The 23,436-nt window shown below is 40.1% G+C and overlaps 2 protein-coding genes across 3 annotated transcripts in view; both read left to right on the top strand.

Moving 5' to 3' along the window:
• The window catches only part of BCL2L13 (BCL2 like 13), a 1,170,396-nt gene that overhangs the window by 884,820 nt on the left and 262,140 nt on the right, over positions 1-23,436 (top strand). The gene's annotated exons all lie outside the window — the stretch shown is intronic.
• Positions 1-23,436, top strand: part of ZDHHC17 (zinc finger DHHC-type palmitoyltransferase 17) — an 81,679-nt gene that overhangs the window by 287 nt on the left and 57,956 nt on the right. For both annotated transcript variants that reach the window (XM_049783386.1, XM_049783385.1), the window contains exons 2-3: positions 16,601-16,704; positions 21,223-21,345. In XM_049783386.1, coding sequence (XP_049639343.1) covers positions 16,601-16,704; positions 21,223-21,345 — 227 coding nt within the window. The remainder of the gene's footprint in view (positions 1-16,600; positions 16,705-21,222; positions 21,346-23,436) is intronic.

Here is a 23,436-nt window from a genome sequence, read left to right as displayed (position 1 = left end):
CGAGAAGGGGCCGTCCGGCCGCCGGGAGAGCGAGGCCGGCGCGGTCGGGTGTGGGCGCGGATAACGGGAGGCGGCGGCGGGGCGGGCCCGGGGCCTGTGAGTGTGTGTGTGGCCGCGCGCGGGTGCGTCTCGCCCGTCTCCAGATGCCTCCAGATGCGTCCAGATGTTGCCGTCCCGCAGGCCGAGTGGAGGGCGCCACCCGCCGCCTCCCCGCTCAGGCCCTGCGGCCCCTCCGAGTCTCCCCGCCCCGCGCCCTTTCTCTGCATTTCTCTGCACGTCCTTAGCGGTTCCGAAGTGCGGGTCCGAACGTGGCGGGTGTGGGGCCCACAGCCAGAGGAGCTTTTCCCTTGTTTTTGTTTCTTTTCTTGCTTGGAATCACGTCCCCCCGTCGCTACGTCTCCGCCCGAGGGACAGGGCTCCTTCAAGGCCCGTGATCGCTCCTGCCTCTGCGTGTTTACTTACTCCGAGCCCGATCAGACTCGGTGCATTGATTGCAATGATTTATTTATTTATTTTTAAAGACCCTCCGAACTCCCCCTGGGAAATGAACTTTAAAGAGGAAAATGAGATGGAGGTTGGTTGTCCGAGAACTAGCTCCCTACTAGTTCCTTTACTTTCCAAGGAGTCAGACAGGAATTTGGATGTTCCCCTACCCGGGAGTGAGGCAGTCGCCCGTTATTTTATTTTATTTTATTTTATTTTATTTATTGTTTTAGTTTATATTGCCACTCACTCACTGTCTCTCATTCACAACTTTGATTTACTGGAAAAACAACCAAATCTAACCAAACCAAACCAAACACACTGAGGACAATTCCACAGGGAGGCGCCTCTGGAGATGGAAAAAAGCTCTGACTCTGGGTTTTTGAGATGCAAAACTGCAACTGGAAGTCTAGCTAAACTTTTTATTTCTTTTTGCAAAGAACAGAGAATCAGAACTGGGATTGTAGGCATTTCTCTTTTGACTTACACATTGTAGACCCTATATCATAGCATGAAATAGATGCTTACTTTTCCTGTTGACGCCTTGAAAATGTCACTAAGGAATATTATAGTTTCTCTCCTACGGTGACAGTCTTTTACATACTTGAATGTTTATCCAATGGATTTTCATATATAGTTCATTTGCGCCGGCAATGAATGCACTGTTGACAGCTATAACTGAAATGTGGAACATGGCGGATCCTGACAGGGCTTGGTGCAGTCTGTGGGGCAGAAGTTTGCAGAGCAGTTTTCATTTAATAGAACATAACGAGAAAATTGATTCCTTCCTATTGAAAGTACAAGTTGGTAGACATTTCCTGTTCCTTTTCAATCTAACACAGGGTTTGATTAGTTTATCTGATCCGAGCCATCAAAAGTAAGCTTATGAGTTAATAATGGTATAGGGTTTGAACTTTAAGGTCCTGTATTTCCCATGTCGTGATAGGTGCAGGTATGATGGAGTTTGGCCACTTCTATGGATTTGCAATCTTGGGGAAGCTGTTGTTATGGGTTGTATCTTTATTCCTTATAATAGTGGAATAAAATAGTAACAAAGTTAACAGGTTGTGATTGGAGTAACGTGTTCCTTTTTGTTAAAATAAGTGAAATGACTCCTTACCCTTGGTGAACAAATAAAGTAATGGTAATTTTTTTTTTTTTTTGCCTATAGGGAATAGCAATCTCTCATGCAAATGTGTTACTGTTATTCCACATCCCCAAATCCTATTAGTACTTTCACATATTTTTTGAACAGACTGGACTTGTGATTACAGACTTATCATTTCTTGATTTGCAGTCATTGTTCAAGTGACCCCAGAGAACCATTGAAACGGATGCAGCCATGGTTTGTTCACTGAAGAGTGGTGATGTTGCTTAGCATGTTTCTCGTCCAGTCTTCACCCATGGTCTTCTTTTTACAAGATTTTCAATGGCCTAGCCCTAGCCCATTGTCCAATTAGGGCAGTATTTCTCAAACAGTGGGGCGCATTTGACCTCAGCAAACACTGTTATAACAAGCTGAGCCCTGTGTTTATGTCTCTGTATGTCTCTGGAGCTGAGAGTTGCTGTGTCCTGCTTCAAACCCCGCTTCAAAAAACTATGCATTGCAAAACGTGCTCATTGTAGCCATTAATCCAGGCATCACCTCTGATTAAAAAATCAGCTCAAATTATTTTATATATTTTTGTTTTGCAGGTTAAAGTTTTTTTGAATAAAGATACTATTTACAGTCGTGCGGGATGCGAAAAATGTTTTCTTCTTCCTGGGGGGACATGACAGAAAATAATTGAGAAGCACTGGATTAGGGGGCTGTGCTTAGGCACATTCCGGTTACTCATGTCTCTCTTACTCCTCTTCAGGAGGAAGGGGTATAAACAGACCAGTTTAGATGCATCTTCTTTTGATTTAATTTTAGAAACGAGAATGACAGTTTTAATTTAGTGGAATGAGATCTTGCAGGAATAAGTTTTATATCCTTTCTTTCCTCTGTTTCTCTGGGCCTCACCCAGTGGTTCCTTAGGGCCACTCCTTAGCTCTATGCTTAGGGAATCACTCTGCAATTGCTCACTAACCCCTGTAATTTCTCAAGCCTTTATTTTACTTTTATTTCAGATTTAATACTACATTATAAAAATGGTTTCTCACAAAATATTAGTTGAATAAATGAGTTATTTGTAGGATAAAAAACTAGCCATTGCTTAATCTCCTGTTAGTATTTAGACCAATTCCTTCTTAGGAATTCCTTACATAATACAATAAACAGTGAACCTGTCCTTTTAGAGATATTTGCATTGGGAGAACTTTTTATGTAAATAAATTTAATTAGTCATTTATATTTTTGTTGGTTGCCATTGTGCTATATCCTTTGGACAGACTTGTGGAGTAGAAGCAGTGTGAGGCAGTAAAATAATAAGAATGAACATTCTGGTGACTTGAGAATCTGGGTTTCTGTCTCTTGCTGTGTGGTCAGATTACTTTTGTTAGTTGTAAAATCGGGTTAGTAGTACTTTCCTCTTAGATTCCAGTGTGTATTACGGAGAAGCAGGTTTGTAAACTGATTCATTACAGGTCTTGGCACGAAATATACTAGCAAATCTAACCTTTTAAGACCTGGGCTTACATTGGTAGTCCCTGATTTCTGTTTTACATTAAGATTTTTTACTTTATGATGGTAAGAAAGCATTAAGTGTGTGGTAGAAACCGTACTTCTTGGTGTTTTGAGTTTGGATCTTTTCTCAGGCCAGGATAGCTGTACACTTAGGACACTTCATCTTGCATGATCACAGGGAATTAGAGTCTAGCACTGATTTGCACTCATATGCAAGTAAAAGTAAAAGATTTTGACTAATAAAAGACTAGTAAAAGATAGGTAACACTGAGGTATGAGGTAGGCAACACTTGACTATAAAGTCAGATTTGTATCAGATGACTTTTACCTACCTATCAGGTCATATAACTGTTCTGAACTTTTGAGTTTTAAGAGACTTTACGCTATCTATGATATTTGGTAGTTATTAAATACATTTTCTCTTTTTAATTTTTTAAAATTTTAAACCATGGTTTACCAAGATGTTTATAGTACAGTCGTTTCAGGCATTAAAAAAATGTTTAAAACCCCATTCCACTACCAGGTGACTTTTCCTTCACCAAGGTCCCTACTTTCCTGTCCATCAACCTAGCCTGCTCCCCTTGAAGGCACAAACAAATCTACTTCTTATTGTTTGTTATGATTCAAGGCAAACGGAATTATCAAAATTTAGATCAACAGAGTCAATTTGAAATAACTGTTCTATCTCTCTATGGTATTACTAAAGTCATTATCTAAGGGTTGACTGGGTTGTGATTGGTGCTAGTTGAGCTTCTGTGTTCCTGTTTAGGTTCCTTGAGCTCGGTAGAGTTCTATAGAACTTTCCATCACATTTCCTGAGATATGAGATACTACTACTGGGCTGACACTATAAGATTTTGAGGTGTTCAGGGCTACTGTGGCCACACAGTCCATGATCTATAGATGTGGAACATGTTTGGTGACTTCACAGTTTGGTAAAGTTACGTTGTAGAGCTGGGCTGATTCTTCGGGAGGGTGTAGCTATGGCAGTGGGCTGTTGTAGTTGATGTAGAAATCTGCCCCCCCCCCCCCCTCATTCTGAGAACAGAATTTCAGATCTTTTGAACCTTTTTCTGAAAGGCCAAATAGTAAGTGGTTTTTTTTTTTTTTTTTTTTTTTGAGTTTGTGGATTATATAGTTTCCTAGCAACTGGCCATCCATCTCTGGCTTTTTTTGGGAAAGTGGTCACACATTATGGAGATGATTGTTTGCTGATGGCCAGAAAAGCTGTTCTAGAAAAGGAAGCTTCATGTGTGAAGCTTCACAGGATGCATACTGTGCACTTTGGATGTTTACTCTTCAACCTGGAAGATAATAATGTCTGCTCAGACCTACCAAATTATGCCTGTTAGCTGGCGCCATTTTATACCAATGTAATTTTTAATATTAACTCACTACTGCTCCATTTATACTTATTTTATAAATGTGAGAACTGAGGTATAAAGTAACTAGCTTTTTGGTAAGTGGCAGAAAAATTTGAATTTAAATTTCCCTGCTTTCACAGTAGAATATAATGTAATAGTGATTTGATTGCATTATTATTTACAAGAGATTGGCTAGCTGTGGTTGTAAACATTTTTTTTTTTCTTTTCTGGGTTTTGGGTCATCCATTGGTGCCCAGAGGCTCAGGAATCTTTTTTGGCAGTTCTCAGGGGGATCATATGCAGTGCTAGGTGTTTGGACCAGGGTTATTAGTGGGCTGCGAAGCTAATAGTACCTCCAACCTAACCTATTTCTCCAGCCTGTGTTCATTTACTTTTTAAAATGAAGATGTGAGAACAGTAAAAATAGCCCAGTGGGCAGGACAGTTTCTTTGCTCCCTGTTACCCAGGTTCCAGTTGAGATTCTGAACCCAGAGCCTGATGATTGCTAGAGCCTGACTCAAAAAAAAGTTTTTTTTCTAAGAGTAGTTTTAGGTTCAGAGCAAAATTGAGCAAGAAAGCCATATACGTCACATATATTTGGTGTGCTCACAGCTCTCTTTCTACCTGCTATCACCACCCTGCCACAGTGACTTGTGTCACATTGAGCCCTTTGTGATCACCCAAGTTCATATACCCCAGGGTCTGCGTAGTTTCCATTCTGTGGGTTTTCAGACATGTGAACTTGATCTATCAATCCTTCACGTTCTGCATAGAATAGTGTAACTGCTAGGGAAATCCTTTTGTTCCCTGTCATCCTCCTTTCCCTTGATGCTTCTACTGTCCCCATCTCCTGCTTTTTTATAGTGGGCAGAGAAGGCCCAACTTTGGTGCCTGGTGGTCTCCAAAAACTGTGTTCTTGGCTTTCTCTGGCACATAAGGGCATTACATCATCTTTAGCAGTAATGCTTGCCAAAGTTCTTAATTGTGGCGCTTGCATGCATGCTCCCTTGGTCTTGCACTCTAGTTATATTCATATACCTTCTGGTTGAGTCCTTGGGGCCGTTTGTATTTTTGTGGGGCTGGAATTAAAGGATTGAGTCTCAGATGTTGGAGACAAGCTCTATGTCGGGAAGTCAATCCTTAGGCCAGCCCCTTGTCCGCAGACACATTCTGATCATCCTTGATACTTCGTTATTTGATTTTACACAGTTACTCTTTCATCTGCTGAAAGACATGTTGCTGATTTTCAGTTTAATCAGTTTTCTTTTCACACTCTGGAAAGCATGTTTTATTGACTTGTTCAGATGGGGAAAGTAACTCAGGAGGTAATATTTATTCAAGTGTACATACTGTAAGATGGCAGAGTTTGTATTATTAACTAAACTCTGCTACTTCCAACTTGAGTTGATTCCAATCTCATGTACATGACATTCTATAAATTAAAAGACAAAATGACTTTTGCTATGTGATAGGGAGCCAATTAAAGTCACTATCAACTCTTCTTAAAGAGATTTGTTGGTACGAACTCAAGGGCTCAGGGGCTTTGAGTAAACTTTTAACTGGAAATATTAAAATTTCATTTTCTTTAAAACTCCCCCTTTATTTTCAGTTTATTTTTTTAAATTTGTTTCTTCAGCTTGCTCTAAATTCTTAAGGCAAAGTCAACTTTGACATACAGAACTCAGTGAAGAGGAGTAAACTAGCAGAGGTGTGAGTGGTGGTGGTATAGGGGCTGTTCCTAGTATTTACTGTAGGCTGCCTCTGCTGCTGGGAAGATGACAAATGGTGCTGGCGTGGTTTGTGGCATCTTGCTGGAAATCTTTTGCAAGAGTCCCATTATCAAATTAGTATGAGTTGTTGCTAGGACATGCTCTATTGAGGTTTTTTTGTGGGGAGGAAAGGGGAACAACAAGCAGTGCTCAGCGCTTACTCCTTGCTCTGTGCTCAGAGTCACTCTTGGTGGGGCTCCTAGCACCATATGTAGTGACAGAGATTGAACATGGACATGTTGTGTGCAAGGCCAGGACCCTCTTTGCTCTATTATTTGAAAGCTTTTGGGAACCGTAGTGAGTTCAAGTTCCACTTCTTGCAGTTAATTGTGTGGTCTTGAGCAAATTACTTCACTCTTCATACTTGAGTGTTCTTGTTTAGAAACCAGGGATTATAATCCTTACATCTTTGGTTTCTTAAGAGATTAAATTGAGTTGACAGAACATATGGAAAGTTTTGATGTGTACATTTTCCATTGTACTATCTCAGAATTGGAGTTGGTCCGACTCTGAATGTTGCCTGTTGTTTTTGGCTAAGTAATAGTAGTGACTTGTCCCTGCTGATCCCTATGCCATCTTTGTGATCATTTCTGGTGCACACTTGTGTCTTTGCTGCCCCCCTGCCCCCCATCAGCCAGCCATCTGTTGCAGGGCTGTTTGAGGAAAGCAGATGACTCCTGGCTGTTTTCTGACAATTTTGTGTCCCTCCTGGTAAGATCGAGAAAACACAGCACTTAAGCCTGGGAATGTGTGAGTGGCTCACACATTGCCCACTGATCACCTTGGAGATCAGTCACAAGTTCTTTTAGAGATCCTGTCTGTTTCTCTTGTTCCTAGGTGAAAAATGTGAGCACCAGGTGTTGTGGGTTGCAAAGGTGATTTGAAAGAGGCTTCTGCTGGCTGCATGCTCCCCTGTATTCTATACACATATGAGAAAGTGGGAGCTGGAGAGAGGACCCAGGTGGGGCTGGGTCTCCTGAACTCCCCTTGAGTTCTCCTAGCCTGTCAGGAGAGGGTGAGCCTATTAGTGTTTGAGTGGCGGGGTGAACTCTGGCAGGGATGAGGAAGCCCAGGGTCCTGAGATGGGAAGTCACCCCATGTTTTAAATGGCCCCATATTATAGTCATGTGTTCCTTAGAAGATCCTTGGGAGGGAGGGAAGAGTCAGACATGCAGAACCTGCTAGAGGAAGGTGGCAGTCCAGACAGATGGGAGAGGAATGAATGAAGTGGGAACAGTCCTGATGATCCTTGGTGATACTAGGATCCAGTTTGGCCTTCGGAACTCCTTTTTTTTTTTTTTGGTTTTTGGTTTTTGGGCCACACCCAGTAACGCTCAGGGGTTACTCCTGGCTATGCGCTCAGAAATCACCTCTGGCTTGGGGGGACCATATGGGATGCCGGGGGATCGAACCGCAGTCCGTCCTACGCTAGCACTTGCAAGGCAGACACCTTACCTCTAGCGCCACCTTCCCGGCCCCTATTCCAAATATTCTATATATTCCAAAGTGATATCAAATGGGCATTGATACTCAGTAAGGGTGATTAGATCACTGTGTATATAATGGAGATAGCGCAGTAGGGATGGCATTTGCCTTGTTGCCAGTGATCCGGTTTCATCCTTTGGCATCTCATAATATCCACTGAGCCAAGAATGGTTCTGGAGTGTAGAACCAGAAGTAACCCCTGAACTTCACTGAATGTGGACAAAACAAACAAACAAAAACCCCAACCCCCCAAACAAACAAACAAAAAAGCATTGCCTTTTAAAAATTGGGGTGGTCAATATGAGGAAATAATATATTGCCATTTTTTTCTGTAGTGTTGACTGTACTGTTTTGGTCAATGCCCTAGATAGGAAAGTTCACACTTGTGATCGTATTCATAGACTATGCAAAAAGTTAATTCAGAATGAAATGAGGTTTTTACGATGTGACCAAATATAAATAGAATGGATTGCAACATTCCATTTTATAGAATAGAATGTTTTTAGAATGGATCACAACATTCCCATTTCTGTATTCACCTGTAGTAGCTCCAAAATACAATGGGGGAAAATGATCCCTGTCGCTCTGTATCTGTGTGTCACTTTCCATACTAGATCAGCTCAGTCAGGAGCAGCTTGCCTTTGCTGCATAACAATCCTATAGTATTATTGCTTATATGTTAGTGATTCAACACACTTCCATTCTGGGTGTGATGGGACTTCTGCTGACACTGGCTCTCTGTGAATTTGTCAATCTCCATGGTACAGGAAAAAAGGAAAAGAGAAATTGTATACTGACTCTTCAAAACCCATCCTCTGAAAGCAGTAGGCCTTAAAATCAATCCTATGGTCATCTTAACTTTAAAAAGACCCAAGATGTTCTGTACTTCCCTTAACTGGGAAGAAAATTGGAAATACTTGATGAATAGCTCAAGTTACTGCCTTAGTGTTTAAAAAGAAAAGATTGAAAAAATTAAAAAAAAAACTTTTTCCCCCAAGTATGTTTGTGACTATGAAAGTATTATCTCTCAACCATTTGAAAGTAATAAGCCTAAAAATGAAACAAATGTTTAGATCAGATGGAAAAAAAAAGCTATAATCTAGTCCTCAGATTTTTTTTCCTGACTGTGTCTCCTTTCCAATTTTCTGTCCCCCCCACCCCCCTCGTTGGTTGACCTGCTGGTGCCTTTCCCCTGCTTATTTACATGATTTTCATCTGTTGTCCCTTGAAATATACAGGAGTCCCTCTGTTGAGTAATGCTAATCTAATCTCTATAAAAGTGGATTCAAGTTCAAACAAACAAATCATTTGAAGATTTAGATAAAAACACAAACAGGTAATTTAGAAGATAAAATAAGACAGGGAAATTTAGAGTTGAAATTGTAGGTTCTGTTTCCACAGAATGAGGGAAGGGTTTTACTTCAACACTCCTGATGAGTGGATGGAGAAAAGTTATGATGTGTTTCTGGTTGGTTTATAAATTGATTCCTTTGTAAAAACAGTGGAGACATACCTTTATAAATAAAAAGTACTTATATTCCCCAAAAGATAGTATAGTAATAATTCCCTAGACAATAGATGAATGCCAGAGGATCTGTCCATGGTAGGAATCTTGCCACAAAAGGGAGTAGGAAGTCCTGGGTTCTAACCTGGGTCTGGGTCTGCTGCATGCAAGGCAAATACACTTATTACCTGCTGTACTATTGCTCTAGCTTCTATTCTCGTTTCCTTCCTTCCTTCCTTCTTTCTTTCTTTCTTTCTTTCTTTCTTTCTTTCTTTCTTTCTTTCTTTCTTTCTTTCTTTCTTTCTTTCTTTCTTTCTTTCTTTCTTTCTTTCTTTCTTTCTTTCTTTCTTTCTTTCTTTCTTTCTTTCTTCCTTCCTTCCTTCCTTCCTTCCTTCCTTCCTTCCTTCCTTCCTTCCTTCCTCCCTCCCTCCCTCCCTCCCTCCCTCCCTCCCTCCCTCCCTCCCTCCCTCCCTCCCTCCCTCCCTCCCTCCCTCTCTCTCTCTCTCTCTCTCTCTCTCTCTCTTTCTCTTTCTTTCTTTTTTTCGCCACACCTGGTGACACTCAGGGGTTACTCCAGGCTTTACGCTCAGAAATCACTCCTAGCTTGGGGGACCATATGCAACACTGGGGGATGGTTCATCCTAGGCTAGAGTGCAAAAGACAAATGCCTTATGGCCTGTGCCACCACTTCGGCTCTGTTTTCATTTCTTTTAAATCCATTTAATACAACAAATTTTTTGTACTACTATGCGTGTGCACCTACGATTAAGATGGGAGAGGAGGGTTCTTATTTTTGGACTTAGAATCTAGTGGAAAAGGGAATGTTAGGGAACATAATTAAGACATAAGCCTATGAAATGACATCTGAGTTTAATCAGGAAGTAGGAGAATAATCTAAATGGTGGGTGATTAGGAGATATTTCATTTTCTTATTTTAAATGAAAGATTTCTCAAGTTTTTTTTTTAATTTTATTTATTTATTTTTATTTTTGACCACACCTTGGGGTGCTTACTCCTGGCTCTGCACACAGAAATCAGGGGACCATATGGGATGTCAGGGATTGAACCTGCATCTGTCCTGGGTCAGCCGCGTGCAAGTGCTACCACTCCGGCCCCTAGATTTTTTTCAATGATTAAAGCAGTGTTTATAAATGTTAAATGTAATGGGATGAGAAAATGTAAAAGTGAATGATATAAAATACGTGGGTAGTGTGCCCGGAGAGATAGCACAGCGGTGTTTGCCTTGCAAGCAGCCGATCCAGGACCTTAGGTGGTTGGTTCGAAACCCGGTGTCCTATATGGTCCCCCGTGCCTGCCAGGAGCTATATCTGAGCAGACAGCCAGGAGTAACCCCTGAGCACTGCTGGGTGTGGCCCAAACTCCCCCCCCCCCAAAAAAAAAGAAATACGTGGGTAGTGTGATTACAAACTGCAGAGAGCATATAAATATTTGGGTACATAAAGATTATATATGTGTACCGAAAGAAAATTTCAAAGTTGAAAAAACACTGAGACAAATCACAGGTGAATGGAATACTGTGAAATACCTGACTAGTTTCCTCAGAACTGTCAAGGTCAGCAAAAGGAAAAAAACCAAGGGAAGCTGCTTTGCACAGATAAAGCCAGAAGTTTCATTACTAGGACAAATGAAGTATATCCTGGGTGAGATTCTGGAGAGGAAAAGCCATTAATGTAAAAATCCAAAGAAACGTAAGTATTTGGCCAGAGGGTTAGTTAGTACAGGGGATAGGAAGGTTTTGCTGTTTGTTTCCCCTTGGTGAACAGAGCCAGAAAATACTGTATGGAGCCGGAGAGATAGCACAGCAGTAGGGAGTTTGCCTTGCACCCGACCCAGGAAGGGCAGTGGTTTGAATTCTGGCATCCCATATGGTCCTCCAAATCTGCCAGGAGTGATTTCTGAGTGCAGAGCCAGGAGTAACTCCTGAATGCTGCTGGGTGTGACCCAAAAATTAGAATAAAGAAAAAGAAAATACTTTATAGGATAAAATTCTGTAAAATTACTATGTAAAACATATTTAGAGAGTTCACATTCATGTAACTTTCATTGTAGTCTATGCTAGGGTTTTATTATGATTTTGTTAATGTTTTTATTTATATTTTTTAAATTTTTATTTAGTCACCGTGAATTTATGAAATTATTTATTATTGGGTTTCAAGCATTCTGTGTTTCAACATCAGTCCCTTCACAGTGCCCACTTCTGCTCTCCTCTCTCCACCTCCTCTACCTTGAACTCACTAGTCCCCCTTTGCCACCCACCTGTTGAAGTTTCACACCCTGGTCTGTCACAGTGTGTGTCTGTGGAGGAAAGAGCAGTTTGCATTGAATCTGGTGCTCTCCGTGGTCAGGTGTTTTCTGGGGGTCTTGGATTTATGGGTGAGGGGTCCCTTGGTTCTGTCCGAAAGTGCAGAGACCCTACCGTATGAAGAGCTCTTCTGTGGGAGGGAAGAACCAGGCCTGCTGCAGGTAGGATCAAACTCAGGGGACTGGGGCTCCAGAAAGAGGGAGATTTGACATGTCTCCTGTATAACCACTTTATCATCCTTGTGGAGCAGTGCCCTCTGCTGGCATTTTGCTGAACTGCTCAGGAAAGGCCTTGACTATGCTCGCCTCCCGCCCTTCACTGTTGTCTCCATTACATGGGGGGTATTTGTGGGGCACAACAGGTGACCATACACTCAGTGCTAGGGCTGAGAGGATAAACCACTTGGACACTAGGACACTAGGGCTCGCTACTCCAGGGCCCCAGCTGAGGTTCCGAAGTGTTGGGAGTTAAGAGCTGTGGGGCTTAGAGGTTCTGGGAAAGACTGCTTTATTATTCCCACTCACACTGGTGGAGAGGACCCGAGCTCAAGCTCTGCAGGCAAAGTCACCCCTCCTCCCAGCCCTCACAGCACCTTGGAATCTGGTTACATGTTTCATGGTCTACATGGTCTTTTTATTACAGCAGTTGGTACCCCTTATTAAAAATCCTTATGGCCCCGGAAATTCTCACCCTTACTAGCTCAGGTTTCTCAGACTGCTCATTTTTGGCTCATTGATGTGGATAGAATGTAGAGTGAAGTCAGGTATCCAGTGAGATCTTTCCCCCTTTCCTCTTTTTCTTCTTGTCAGCAAGCCTTTATGATGCTGTTCCTATGATCTAAATGTAGAGGAGTTATGTCTGAGCAGTCACAGTTATGTAATGGAATCCCTTTCGTTTTCTAATTCAGAACCCCCAAGATCCAATAGCATCGGCTGTTTACACAGTACAGGCGTTGATGGTGGGGCTGACTGGGTGGCGATGTCACATGTGTCTGTGGGCTGTGCTCTGGAGGTAGGCCCGTGACAGTGTCTTGTAGATAATTTGATTGGCTTACTTATTTAGCTTTTGTGCTACACCCTGTAATGCTGAGGATTTATTCTTGACTCTGTGCTTAGGAATCACTCGTAGCATGGAGGGATTGGTTCAAGCTGGGTCTGGCTATGTGCAAGGCAAGCACCTTGGCCATTGTACTATCTCTTCGGTCCCTATATCCCAGAATGTTCTCAATCTCTTTGATTTGGAGGAGGGTCGTAAATGCATTTGAGAATTAAGGCACCTTTATATATAATTTATATGCCACTATTCCATCCTCTTTGAGTTCTATTTCTCGTGATATCCTCTCATGATATTTGCTTTTTTCTCTTTACATTGCTGCTAGCATTGTTGACAGTCTCACATTGGAATTTTGCTCTGGCTGAATTCATCTGTCATGACAGGTGAGGTGGAAATCTGGAGACAGAGGTCTGCTTTGTCGGCCATGGGAAGGCCATCCCAGAAGCCTGAGGGCCTCCAGGAATTTGATCTCCAGTTTACCGGGCTTGGAAGAAGCGTTTGTGAGAGTTTCAAAGAACTTGATTTGAACAAGTTACTTAGACTCAGTGACATAAAGAAAATGACAAGACTTTCATGAAGGGAGAGTCAGGAAGGGGTGGTGGTAGGAATAGGGATTGAGTTTGGGGGGAAATATAAGAGTGTACATACCTTTTCATGGGTGCCTGAATATTCTCTGGGGAACTGTAGCTGACCAGAGCTTTTTTCTATAGGGCCTTATTATTTACATGTCGGTTTCAGTAAGAACCTTCTGAATAAACCATATCCCACAGAAACCCTAGATTCTTTGTTGGCTTTTTTCCATCAGGGTCATGGCCATTCTCTATTGGAGCCTGCTGAACTTTTAACAATCGCCAATGACTAGCCACTTGTCCGTTTTAATTGAATAACAAACATAACTTCCTTTGGGTTTTAATTTGCGTTATTCAGGTATTTTCCATTGTTCAAGATGTTGCAGTACCCCTATTTAACTTTAGTTTTCTTTTTCTAGACTATTGAATTGTGGTAGGTCAGGTTCTTTCCCATACCATCCTTTCTGTCCCTGACTCTTGTGTGTCTTTTCTTCCAAACCTGTTCTGCTGTAGAGCCAATTCTTAGAGAATGCTTTTCAGATTGAGCACTTACAAAACCAGAAAAGTATTTGATTATAAATATTATGCTATAGACGACTCTTTAGGTTCATGAGGCCTCCACTTCTCTTTTCTAGTAAGTGCAAACTACAGGTTTCATAGGCTTAGTAAGTTAAAGGCTTCTCGGTCACATATACTCAGTGCCTAACTGATTATCTCAGGCCATTCAAGCTTTCCAATATACATTTATCATGGCATCTCTTGTCCTAATAATAAACAGGCTGGCTATGTGTGCTTTTATATTTCAAAGCGAGGTTGATTTCTGTCTGCTGCCATCCAGCAACTGCTGAATTTACTCCAGCCTCTTGCTCTAGTTTTCTTCTTCAGCAGAGTCTGGAAGCTTGTATGTGTCTATGGTCATTGTCCCCATCCCCTTCCAGTTTCCTTAGAAACAACAGCACTCTAAGCTGTTTGGGGCTTCTCTTGCCTGGAATGCTATGACTCCAGAATAAATTTCTGGTAGCCTTAGCAGAGATTTCAAAGACTACTAGCCCAAAAGTTTTGACCCCTTTTTTTCCCTAAAAGAGCAGCTGAATCTTTAGGATCCTCCCCCAACCCTTTTTCTTTTTTTGTAGTGGGGCACTGGGGCACTTGGCTGTGTGTGTGTGTGTGTGTGTGTGTGTGTGTATGTGTGTGTGTGTGTGTGTGTGTGTGTGAGAGAGAGAGAGAGAGAGAGAGAGAGAGAGAGAGAGAGAGAGAGAGAGACAGGCAGATGGAGGGAGAGAGAGGGAGAGAGAGAGACTGTCATTTGTCAGCAAAGATCACATTGGCTGTGGAGAGATATGAGGCAGTACCAGGTATTGAGCTGATGGTCTCACTCATGCAAGGCAGGTTTTGTATGACTGAGTCATTTCCTGGCTCCAGCGTTGTTTCTCTTTAAGACTAGTGAAATCTTACATAAAATCCCAGGATTTAAGCATCACAGAATGCTTGAAGAAGGTTGAGTGCACTTGAAGCTGCAGTTTCTTTCAGAAAGCCGGGTTCTGGTCTTTGAGCCATCTAGAAGAGCCTGTATCTGTATCCAGAGCTTTCCCATCCTTGATTGACAGGGACCTTAGTCCCATGGAAGTTAGTTTGCTGGCTTATGGCATCGATATTAGTGTCATAGGCTGGAGCACTTGGTTCCATTCCTGACACTGTGTGAGTGATAACCTGAGTACTAGTTTCCACTGGTTCCAGCACTGGCAGAAGCCCCTGAGCAATGTCAGGTGTTGTCCATAAACAACCAGACAGACAGAATGGCTGTCTTATATAGGTCAGTAACCTGCCTCTCAGTCCAAGATTTTGTCTGTTATGCCAAGCCATGTCTCTTTGAGTTTATGTGATAAGTTAAAAAAAAAAAAACCTACACGTGTAGGCTAGAGCATTTTAAGGAACAAAAGCATTTCTCTGTGAAAATTTGCTTCTTTGAGACTTAGTTGGAAATTGTCACAAAGATAGGTCTGAATTTATGGCTCACAGGTATCAGTTTTGGAATTTTCAACACACATATGGTGGCTATTTTAATCTAAAAAGAATAGCTTTCTCCTCCAAGAAATTGCTTTTTAATTGATATTTTGGTATCAGTGGTCAAGGAATCATGCATTTTTCTTAGGATTTTTCAAGTATTGTTATGTGTTATTATTTATGTTGTGAGAAAAATAGAGACACATCAGAATCAAGGACATTTAGTTGATAATAGAATTGAACATTGAGGAAATTGACTGCATAGCCAATTTTGCATTTTAAGTAGAAAAAATTGCATGTAGAGTTTCAATGGACATAATATTCAATAATATTTTTAATTTTTTAAAATTCAATTTAAAAGAACTGCGATTTATAAAGTTACTGATAGTTGAATTTTAGACATATAATGTTCTAGCACTAATCATACTAATTTTCTAAGTCCTTCACCAATATATGCATATTTCCTCCCACCTTCACTGGCACATTTTCAAGTTTGATAGTTGTACTTAGGATCTCATGTTTTCAGTGTTGACTCAGGTTTGGATGTTGGCTATACCCCTCCTTCCATATTACCTAAGGGTCTGACCCCTGCTTCACTGTTACTTCCTTTCCTCATCTTCCTTTCCCTCCTCAATTTCTTTCCTTCTCTCTCTCAAGGGTGATCTGAGCATCCCTCCTTTACTACATTGCATTCCCTTGTCTGATTATTCTGTATACCACAGATAACTAATTATACCATGTTTGTCTGGCTGACTTCACTCAACAACTCAACTCTTTTAGTTTTTCCAGGATGCAGCAATAGCTTCATTTCATCATTCCTTGCAGCTGCATAGCTGATAGTATTCTGTTGTAGTACTGCTTAATTTCTTTCTTTTTATTTTATTTTTTTACTAGAAAAGGTTTCTTTAAGGACTCTACTTTTTTGTTTGTTTGTTTGTTTGGACCACATCTGGCTATTCTCAAGGATCCTTCCTAAATGTTTAGTATTGAATGTACTGATGTGATGGGAATGAACCCTGGTCGAGCACATTTCAGGCAGTGCCTTACCCATTGTACTATCTCTGTCCACTGCATGTTTGTGTTTTGTCAGACCTACTAGTAATTTTACTAATCAGCTTTTTTTTTTAAAGGTATGTTTTATTTGTTTATAGGATTTTGAGCCAAACTTGACAGTGCTAAGTACTTGCTTCTGGCTCTGTTCTCAGGGCTCCTTCGTGGTTCAGTGCCTTAACCTCTGTACTCTCTCTTCAGATCTGATTCTAATTTGAGTGAGTACATGGATTTACTCTATAAGTGTGCAGACTTCAAAATTACATAAAATTTACAATTTTAATTTTGAGCATTTTTCAGATAGCACAATGCATAGAAACCATAGTAAAATAGAACATGTTATATATCTCTGAACTTTTGCTTCTTGTGTGATTTTTCTCATTAATAGGAAATCAAACCACAAAGCCATTACAATCATGGATATGGTGAACCTCTTGGACGGAAAACTCATATTGATGATTATAGCACCTGGGACATTGTCAAAGCTACACAGTAAGTTTCCCTTTGTAGTATTCTTTGACATCTGCTTGGAGAGAAATATGAGCACGTCTTCTTCATTTTTAGTAAGCCTTAGTACTTGATAAAATCATGAGTAGTTATGAAATTTTTCTCTTATCTATTGCCTGTTAATAGTTCCTCAGAAATAAGTTACAAGTTAGAAAGAAGTTACACTTTAGAAAGATGTAGATTAGAGATAAAATTATTACTGGGTCCAGAATGATAGTGCAAGCAGGTAAGGCTTTTGCCATGTCTGTGGAGATTAAAGTACTCAGGAATAGCTTTTACCTTCTTCCAAACATCTGCAAGCAACATATGCATGTAATACATACATACATACATACATACACACATCCATAATTTATATGTCTATTCTGTCATCGACTTTCTTGTATCTTTCTTTAAAAAAATTAAACAGCGGTTTTTGTGATCTTCTGTGCTGACAAATAAGGACCTTCTTTGTTTAAATGCTTTGTGGTATTTTTCATTTTTGTAAATTAAGTAACATTATCCTGAACACTGTGTTAGTGAGTGCTCTTGGGTGCAGTGCCTGCCTTGCTGGCGTGGACCAGAAGGGCTGAGAGAGTCCATCCGGGACATCAAATTCCTTGCCCCAGTGTGACCCAGTTACCTTCTCAGTGCCACTGAGTGTCTGCACCTTGTACTTACCTGGTTCATTGTTGGAACAGCAGCCTGGGATTTCTGCAGAGGCTGCCACGGTGGCTCCAAAGTGGCAGAAGTAGTAGGAAGCAGGTCCTTTGCACTCTCTTTTGACTCCTCTTCATTGTGTCTGAATGACCATGTCTCCTTCCTGCTAGTGTGTGTGTGTGGGGGGAGGGGGGGGCTTTTGGAACTGGGACATCCTCATAGGATTTCTTCACCTCTTAGGGATTGTCTGAGTGGGAGGTGCTCAAACCCAGGGCTAGAAGGTCCAGAGTTTACTCCTGGCTCTGTGCCTAGTATACTCCGGCAACCAATATGGAATTCGGGGATTGAACCTGGGTTAGCTGGCAAGTGTGCAAGGCAAACTCCCTTCCTGCTCTGCTATTGTTCTGCCCCCTTCCTCCATTTTTTAATATCTTGTATAGGCCACTTGCTTTAGTACTTCTTAGTCATCAGAATTGTCTGCTATCTTAGTCATCAGAATTTAGCCTTTTCACTTCTTAAAGAAATTTTAGAGACTAATTTGAGAAATTTATGAGATATTCATTTGCAATTTTAATTAAAATTTAATTAAATTTAAAGATCAGTTTTGAGGAAATTGGTATATATATTTATTTAGGTCTTTAATATTATATTTTGTTTATAGCAATATAACTACACTTACAAGATAATTTAAAATTTACGTTTAGTTTAGTTTTTTATTTTATAATGATACAGAAATTAATCCTAATTACATTTTATTGGGATTTTGTTTTTATAATTTTCTTGCTACAAAAAAAGACACTTCATAAAGATACAAAGTTACTAATAAAAGACTACAAGTCACACTAAGTTAATTTAATAAGTCACAATAATTAAGTTACTCTTAATTTTTACTGATAACTTGTAACTAAGTAAAGGTTTTATTAAAATGTACCTGCAAATATTTTTCTGATAATTTTTGCAAACATCTGATTTTTGTTTTATTTGAAAATAAATGGTTTCACAAATGTTAGAAATTGTTTTAGATTTGTTGTTGAAAAGGTTTTTTATAGGTGATATACTTAGATCTTCCATGCTTTATTATCTGGTGATAGAAACATTGCCAAACAGATTTTTTTTTAAAATCTCCTGATAGCTGTTGTTTTGCTGAAATAAACTTAATTTTTAAACTTTATTATTGATTAATTGGTTGTTGGGCCACACCCAGCGGTGCTCAAGAGTTATTTCTGGCTCTGCTCTCAGAAATTGCCCCTGGCAGACAGGTAGACAGATCGGATGCAGGAATCAAATGGGGTCCTTCTTGGATCAGCTGCATGCAAGGCCCTACCACTGTGCTATCTCTCCGGCCCCTTGCTGAAATAAAATTAGTTACTCTCTTTTGAATACTTCCATTATCTTGAATGGAACTGATCAAATATCTTTCAGTTTTAGACTCCAGTAGGTATAATGTTGTTCATTTTGCGCCATGTCATTTATTCAGTGTAATTTTGTTATAATGTTCCTGAGAGAAAAAGATTCCTCATGAGGCCACTTTCTGTGTCTGGTCTCCATGGCTTTCTGTGTGGGTCCTGTTTCTTTGAATATCATCTCCTTGTTGATTTCAGGGATGTGGATGTGCATGTGGACATGGCTGTCCTGTGCTGGATGGAGGGCTTGGTGCCACCTTATCTTTGATCTGCTAGGAGGGACTCTAGCCCCTTCTGGCCATCAAGAACTGAGAGAGAAATTGGGAAGGGAATGAGTTACTACATGCAGAATGTTGTTTACTATCAAAGTATTTCCACTTTGACCTTTGCATGCTTGGTGATTGTTGTGACTCAAATGTGCCTGACTTTTTATTTACATTCTCTCATTACATCAGTTAGTCTCTGCTAAAATTGGCTTTTTTGTTAGTTATTTTGCTTAAAGTCACTGTTTCTAAGCTCCTATAGATGACGTTGAGTACTTCCTCAACATATTTGTGTACTATCTAACTACATTTCATATACCTCCTCAATATACTTCAAGTTTTATGTACTTCCTAAACATGTTTGTGTACTACCATCACTAGCATATTTCCAAGGACCCAACATTTTGTTTAAGGAGAAGTTGGTGGTTCTTGAAGATTGATGACAATTTTTCATGCTTTATTTTGCTATTTACTTTTCTTATACTTGAAATAGATAAATTTTAGAATTTATGCTTTGGGGATTAGAGAGGTAGTACAGCAAGCTGGTTCTTTGCTTGGTATGCAACTGACCTAGCTCAGTCCTCCACACCTCATATGGTCCCTTGATCCCATCCAGGAGTGCTTCTTGAGCACTGAGCCAGGATATGCTAAGAGGATCACCCCCAATTAAAAAAATCATGTTGCCACATAATGACTAAGAATCTAAAGAAGATAAAAACTCACTTTCATGTGACTTTCTCTTGTATCATTGACTTGAATCCATAGGACATTTTCCCCATCAACCCAGTTTCCCACCCCCAGGCACCTTTTTTTATTTGTTTTCAGGAATATCAAAGTTAATTTTAACTAATTAGTTTGTTTATTGGGCCACACCCTGTGGCTTTCCCAGTTAATTTATTTAGTTATTTACTAATTTACTTACTTGGTTAATAAGTTAATTTACTTACTCAGTTAACTTACTCAAAGTTAATTTTAACTAATTAGTTTGTTTATTGGGCCACACCCAGGGCTTACTCGTTACATTGCACTTAAAAATCACTTTCAGAGCGAAGTGATAGCACAGTGGTAGGGCGTTTGTGTTGCACATAGCCAACCTGGGACAGAACTTGGTTTGATTCCCCGCATCTCATATGGTCCCCTGAGCCTGCCAGGAGTGACTCTTGAGTGCCACTGGGTGTGACCCCAAAACCCAAGGAAAAACAAACAAACAAAAAAATAAGTTCACTTTCAGGAACTGGAGTGAGCACAGAGTTAGGGTGTTTGCTTTACACGCAGCTGACCTGGGATGGACCCCAGTTTGATCTCCAGCATCCTATATGGTCCCCCAAGCCTACTAGGAGTGATTTTTGAGCTAGGAGTAACCTCTGAGCTCCAAAACACTTTTGGGTGTGGCCCAAAAAACAAAACAAACAAACAAAAAGTCACTTTCAATATGGGTGTCCAGATAATGAATTTGGGTCTGTTGAGTGCAAGGCAAATACCCTACCTGCTGTACTATCTTTCCTGCCTCTCAAAGCTGTTAAGTCTTTGTAAGAACTTTTTTTTTTTTTTGATTTTTGAGCCACACCCGGTAACGCTCAGTGGTTATTCCTGGCGATGCGCTCAGAAATCGCTCCTCGGGGCCGGGCGGTGGCGCTACAGGTAAGGTGCCTGCCTTGCCTGCGCTAGCCTTGGATGGACCGTGGTTCGATTCCCCGGTGTCCCATATGGCCCCCCAAGCCAGGAGCAACTTATGAGCGCATAGCCAGGAACTATGGGAGCAAGCTCCTGGCTTGGGGGATCATATAGGACGCTGGGGGATTGAACTGCGGTCTGTCCTAGGTTAGCACATAGCAAGGCCCTACCGCTTGTTCCACCGCCAAGAGAATCTTAAGTCTATAAGAACTTATTTTAAAAAAAGTTCTTTACTCATATAATAAAATAACCCAAAATTGGTGATTAAAATAAAAAACCACTCTTAGAAGTGCTTTTGGTATCCCTTTTCCATCTGCTTTCTGTAGATGAAGTATACTCATTTACTTTATTAAAAAAGCTGTTAGAATATTTGTATTAAGATTTAAAAACTAATGCTATGCTGATCAGTTCACTAAGTTCAGATGTCAGAATGGACTATTTTCTTTTGATGATGTTATTTTTAGCTTTAAAATAAATTTCTAGTCAAAGAGTGGTAACAAACTCATGTTTGATTTCTTTTCAAGGTACGGAATATACGAACGCTGCCGAGAATTGGTAGAAGCAGGGTATGACGTACGACAGCCAGACAAAGAAAATGTTACCCTTCTCCATTGGGCTGCCATCAACAACAGAATAGATTTAGTCAAGTAAGTGTTTTCTATATTTTTAAGTCATCATCCCATATATTTTAAGATGTAGATTCTGTTTACTTTTTTCCTTCAAAAAGATTGCTTTTAATATATTGAATGTATTTAATCCAAGTTCTTCACTGGGTTCATTTTTTGTATTGGTTCCTTGATTTTTAAAAAATAGAAATAAAAGTAAAATAAAAGTAGAAAATAAAAATTAGTGCTAGCCTATTGATGTCGAAACCAAAAAATTAAGGAGGTTAACTATGCCATCTGTGACACAGCTATTAAAAATGATGGGCCAGGACTAATAATGTAGGGCAGTCTGAGTTGAAGCTAACATTCTAAAATTTTGTGAATACGTGAGGGGAAACTGCAAAAGACAGTAGGTAATTTTAACAAATAATTTACTGATAATCTAATACATCAGTTAAGTGATGAATATTTTATTTAGTGTAAAATAATTTTATTGCTCATTATTATTTTAATGTAGCTATTGCTTATTAATTACTTTTAATCTTATTTATTAGGACTCTTTTCTTAGTTAATTTATATAGTAGTTGGAAAATTTGGGATTAAATTTTTCGATAAAGACAAAAATCTAATAAAGTGCTTGTACTTGTGCATTTATATAGTATTCAATTCTAGAGGCAAATGGTATGATCATGATAAGAGAAGTCATTAGAATTCTAGAGAAGGATTAACTTACTACAAAACATTGAACTCTGTGGTCACTTTCTTTTTATTTTTTATTTTAACACCATAATTTACAAAGCTATTTATAATACACTTGTTTCAGGCACATAATGTTTCAGTACCAGTACTACCACCAGTGTGACCTGTTTTTCACCACTGTCCCTATTTTTTCCTCCCACCCCCAGTCTGCCTTCTTAGTAAGCACATGTTTACTTTATATTACTGTTAAAACAGAGCAGCAAATGCAATATCAGAAAATAGTTCATGGGGCCGGGAAGGTGGCGCTAGAGGTAAGGTGTCTACCTTGCAAGCGCTTGAATAGGACGGACCACGGTTCGATCCCCCTGCGTCCCATATGGTCCCCCCAAGCCAGGGGCGATTTCTGAGCACATAGCCAGGAGTAACCCCTGAGCGTCAAACAGGTGTGGCCCAAAAACCAAAAAAAAAAAAAAAAAAAAAGAAAATAGTTCAATGAAAGTCAGTTTGTGATCATTGTTATATCTCACAATGGTTTCCCCTGGCTGGTCGGTGCTAGTTGAACCTTCTGTGCTTTACTTTTTACTTATTGAGCTTGGTGGGCTTCTATGCAACTTTCTTACCAGATTTGCTGTGCTCCTTCAGGGCTATCAGTGCTGTGACATTAATCATTAATCATTAATACCTAACTGATATATATTTTTTTAATTTAATTTTTATTTTGATCATAGTGGCTTACATATTGTTGACAATAATATTTTAGGTACATATTTACATAAAATCGGGGGGGGGGGGTTTCCATCACCAATTTGTTCTTCCTACAACTTCGTTTTTGTCCTACCTCCCATATGCTCTTCCCTCACCCCTAGGGCTGCCAGAATATGTTGTTCCCTCTGTATCTAGCCTAATACTTAGTAGTCTTGCACCTATTTGGTCCTGGTGCCTCCCTTATTTCCCCCTCTAACTGGGGGGCAGGACTAGCTAGTTCAAGTTACGTGGTTTTGTTTGAAGAAGGGAATAGTAGTAAACTGGGGTAAAGGTCTAATACGCAGAAAATAAGCGGAATTCTTCTAGAGGGTCTCATCCTCAGTTAGAGAGACAAAGGAGAAAAAGGTGAAACACTTCCAAACAACACAAAAGCACCACCCGGAGAGTAAAGGAACCTGAATGGAGGCTATAATTGATCCCGTGACAATATACTCCAAGGGCGGAGAAACCCCATATCTCTTAGGCCAAGTGAATTCCTTTTGGAATGACCCCAATATTTACTGTGCCAAGGCAGAAGGGAAAGAAACAAAACACAAAATATTATTTATCTTTTTATATATATTATTTTTATCTTCATTTATTATCATTATTATTATATTTAACTATCTATTTTTGGTTGATTTTTGTGTTTTGGTGTGGTTATTGAAGCTGTTGCCCCCATTTACACTT

This window comes from Suncus etruscus, chromosome 11 (assembly GCF_024139225.1).
Source record: "Suncus etruscus isolate mSunEtr1 chromosome 11, mSunEtr1.pri.cur, whole genome shotgun sequence".
NCBI classification, from domain to species: domain Eukaryota; kingdom Metazoa; phylum Chordata; class Mammalia; order Eulipotyphla; family Soricidae; genus Suncus; species Suncus etruscus.
The sequence above is the reverse complement of the archived record's forward strand: the minus strand, read 5'-3'. Positions and strand labels throughout refer to the sequence as shown.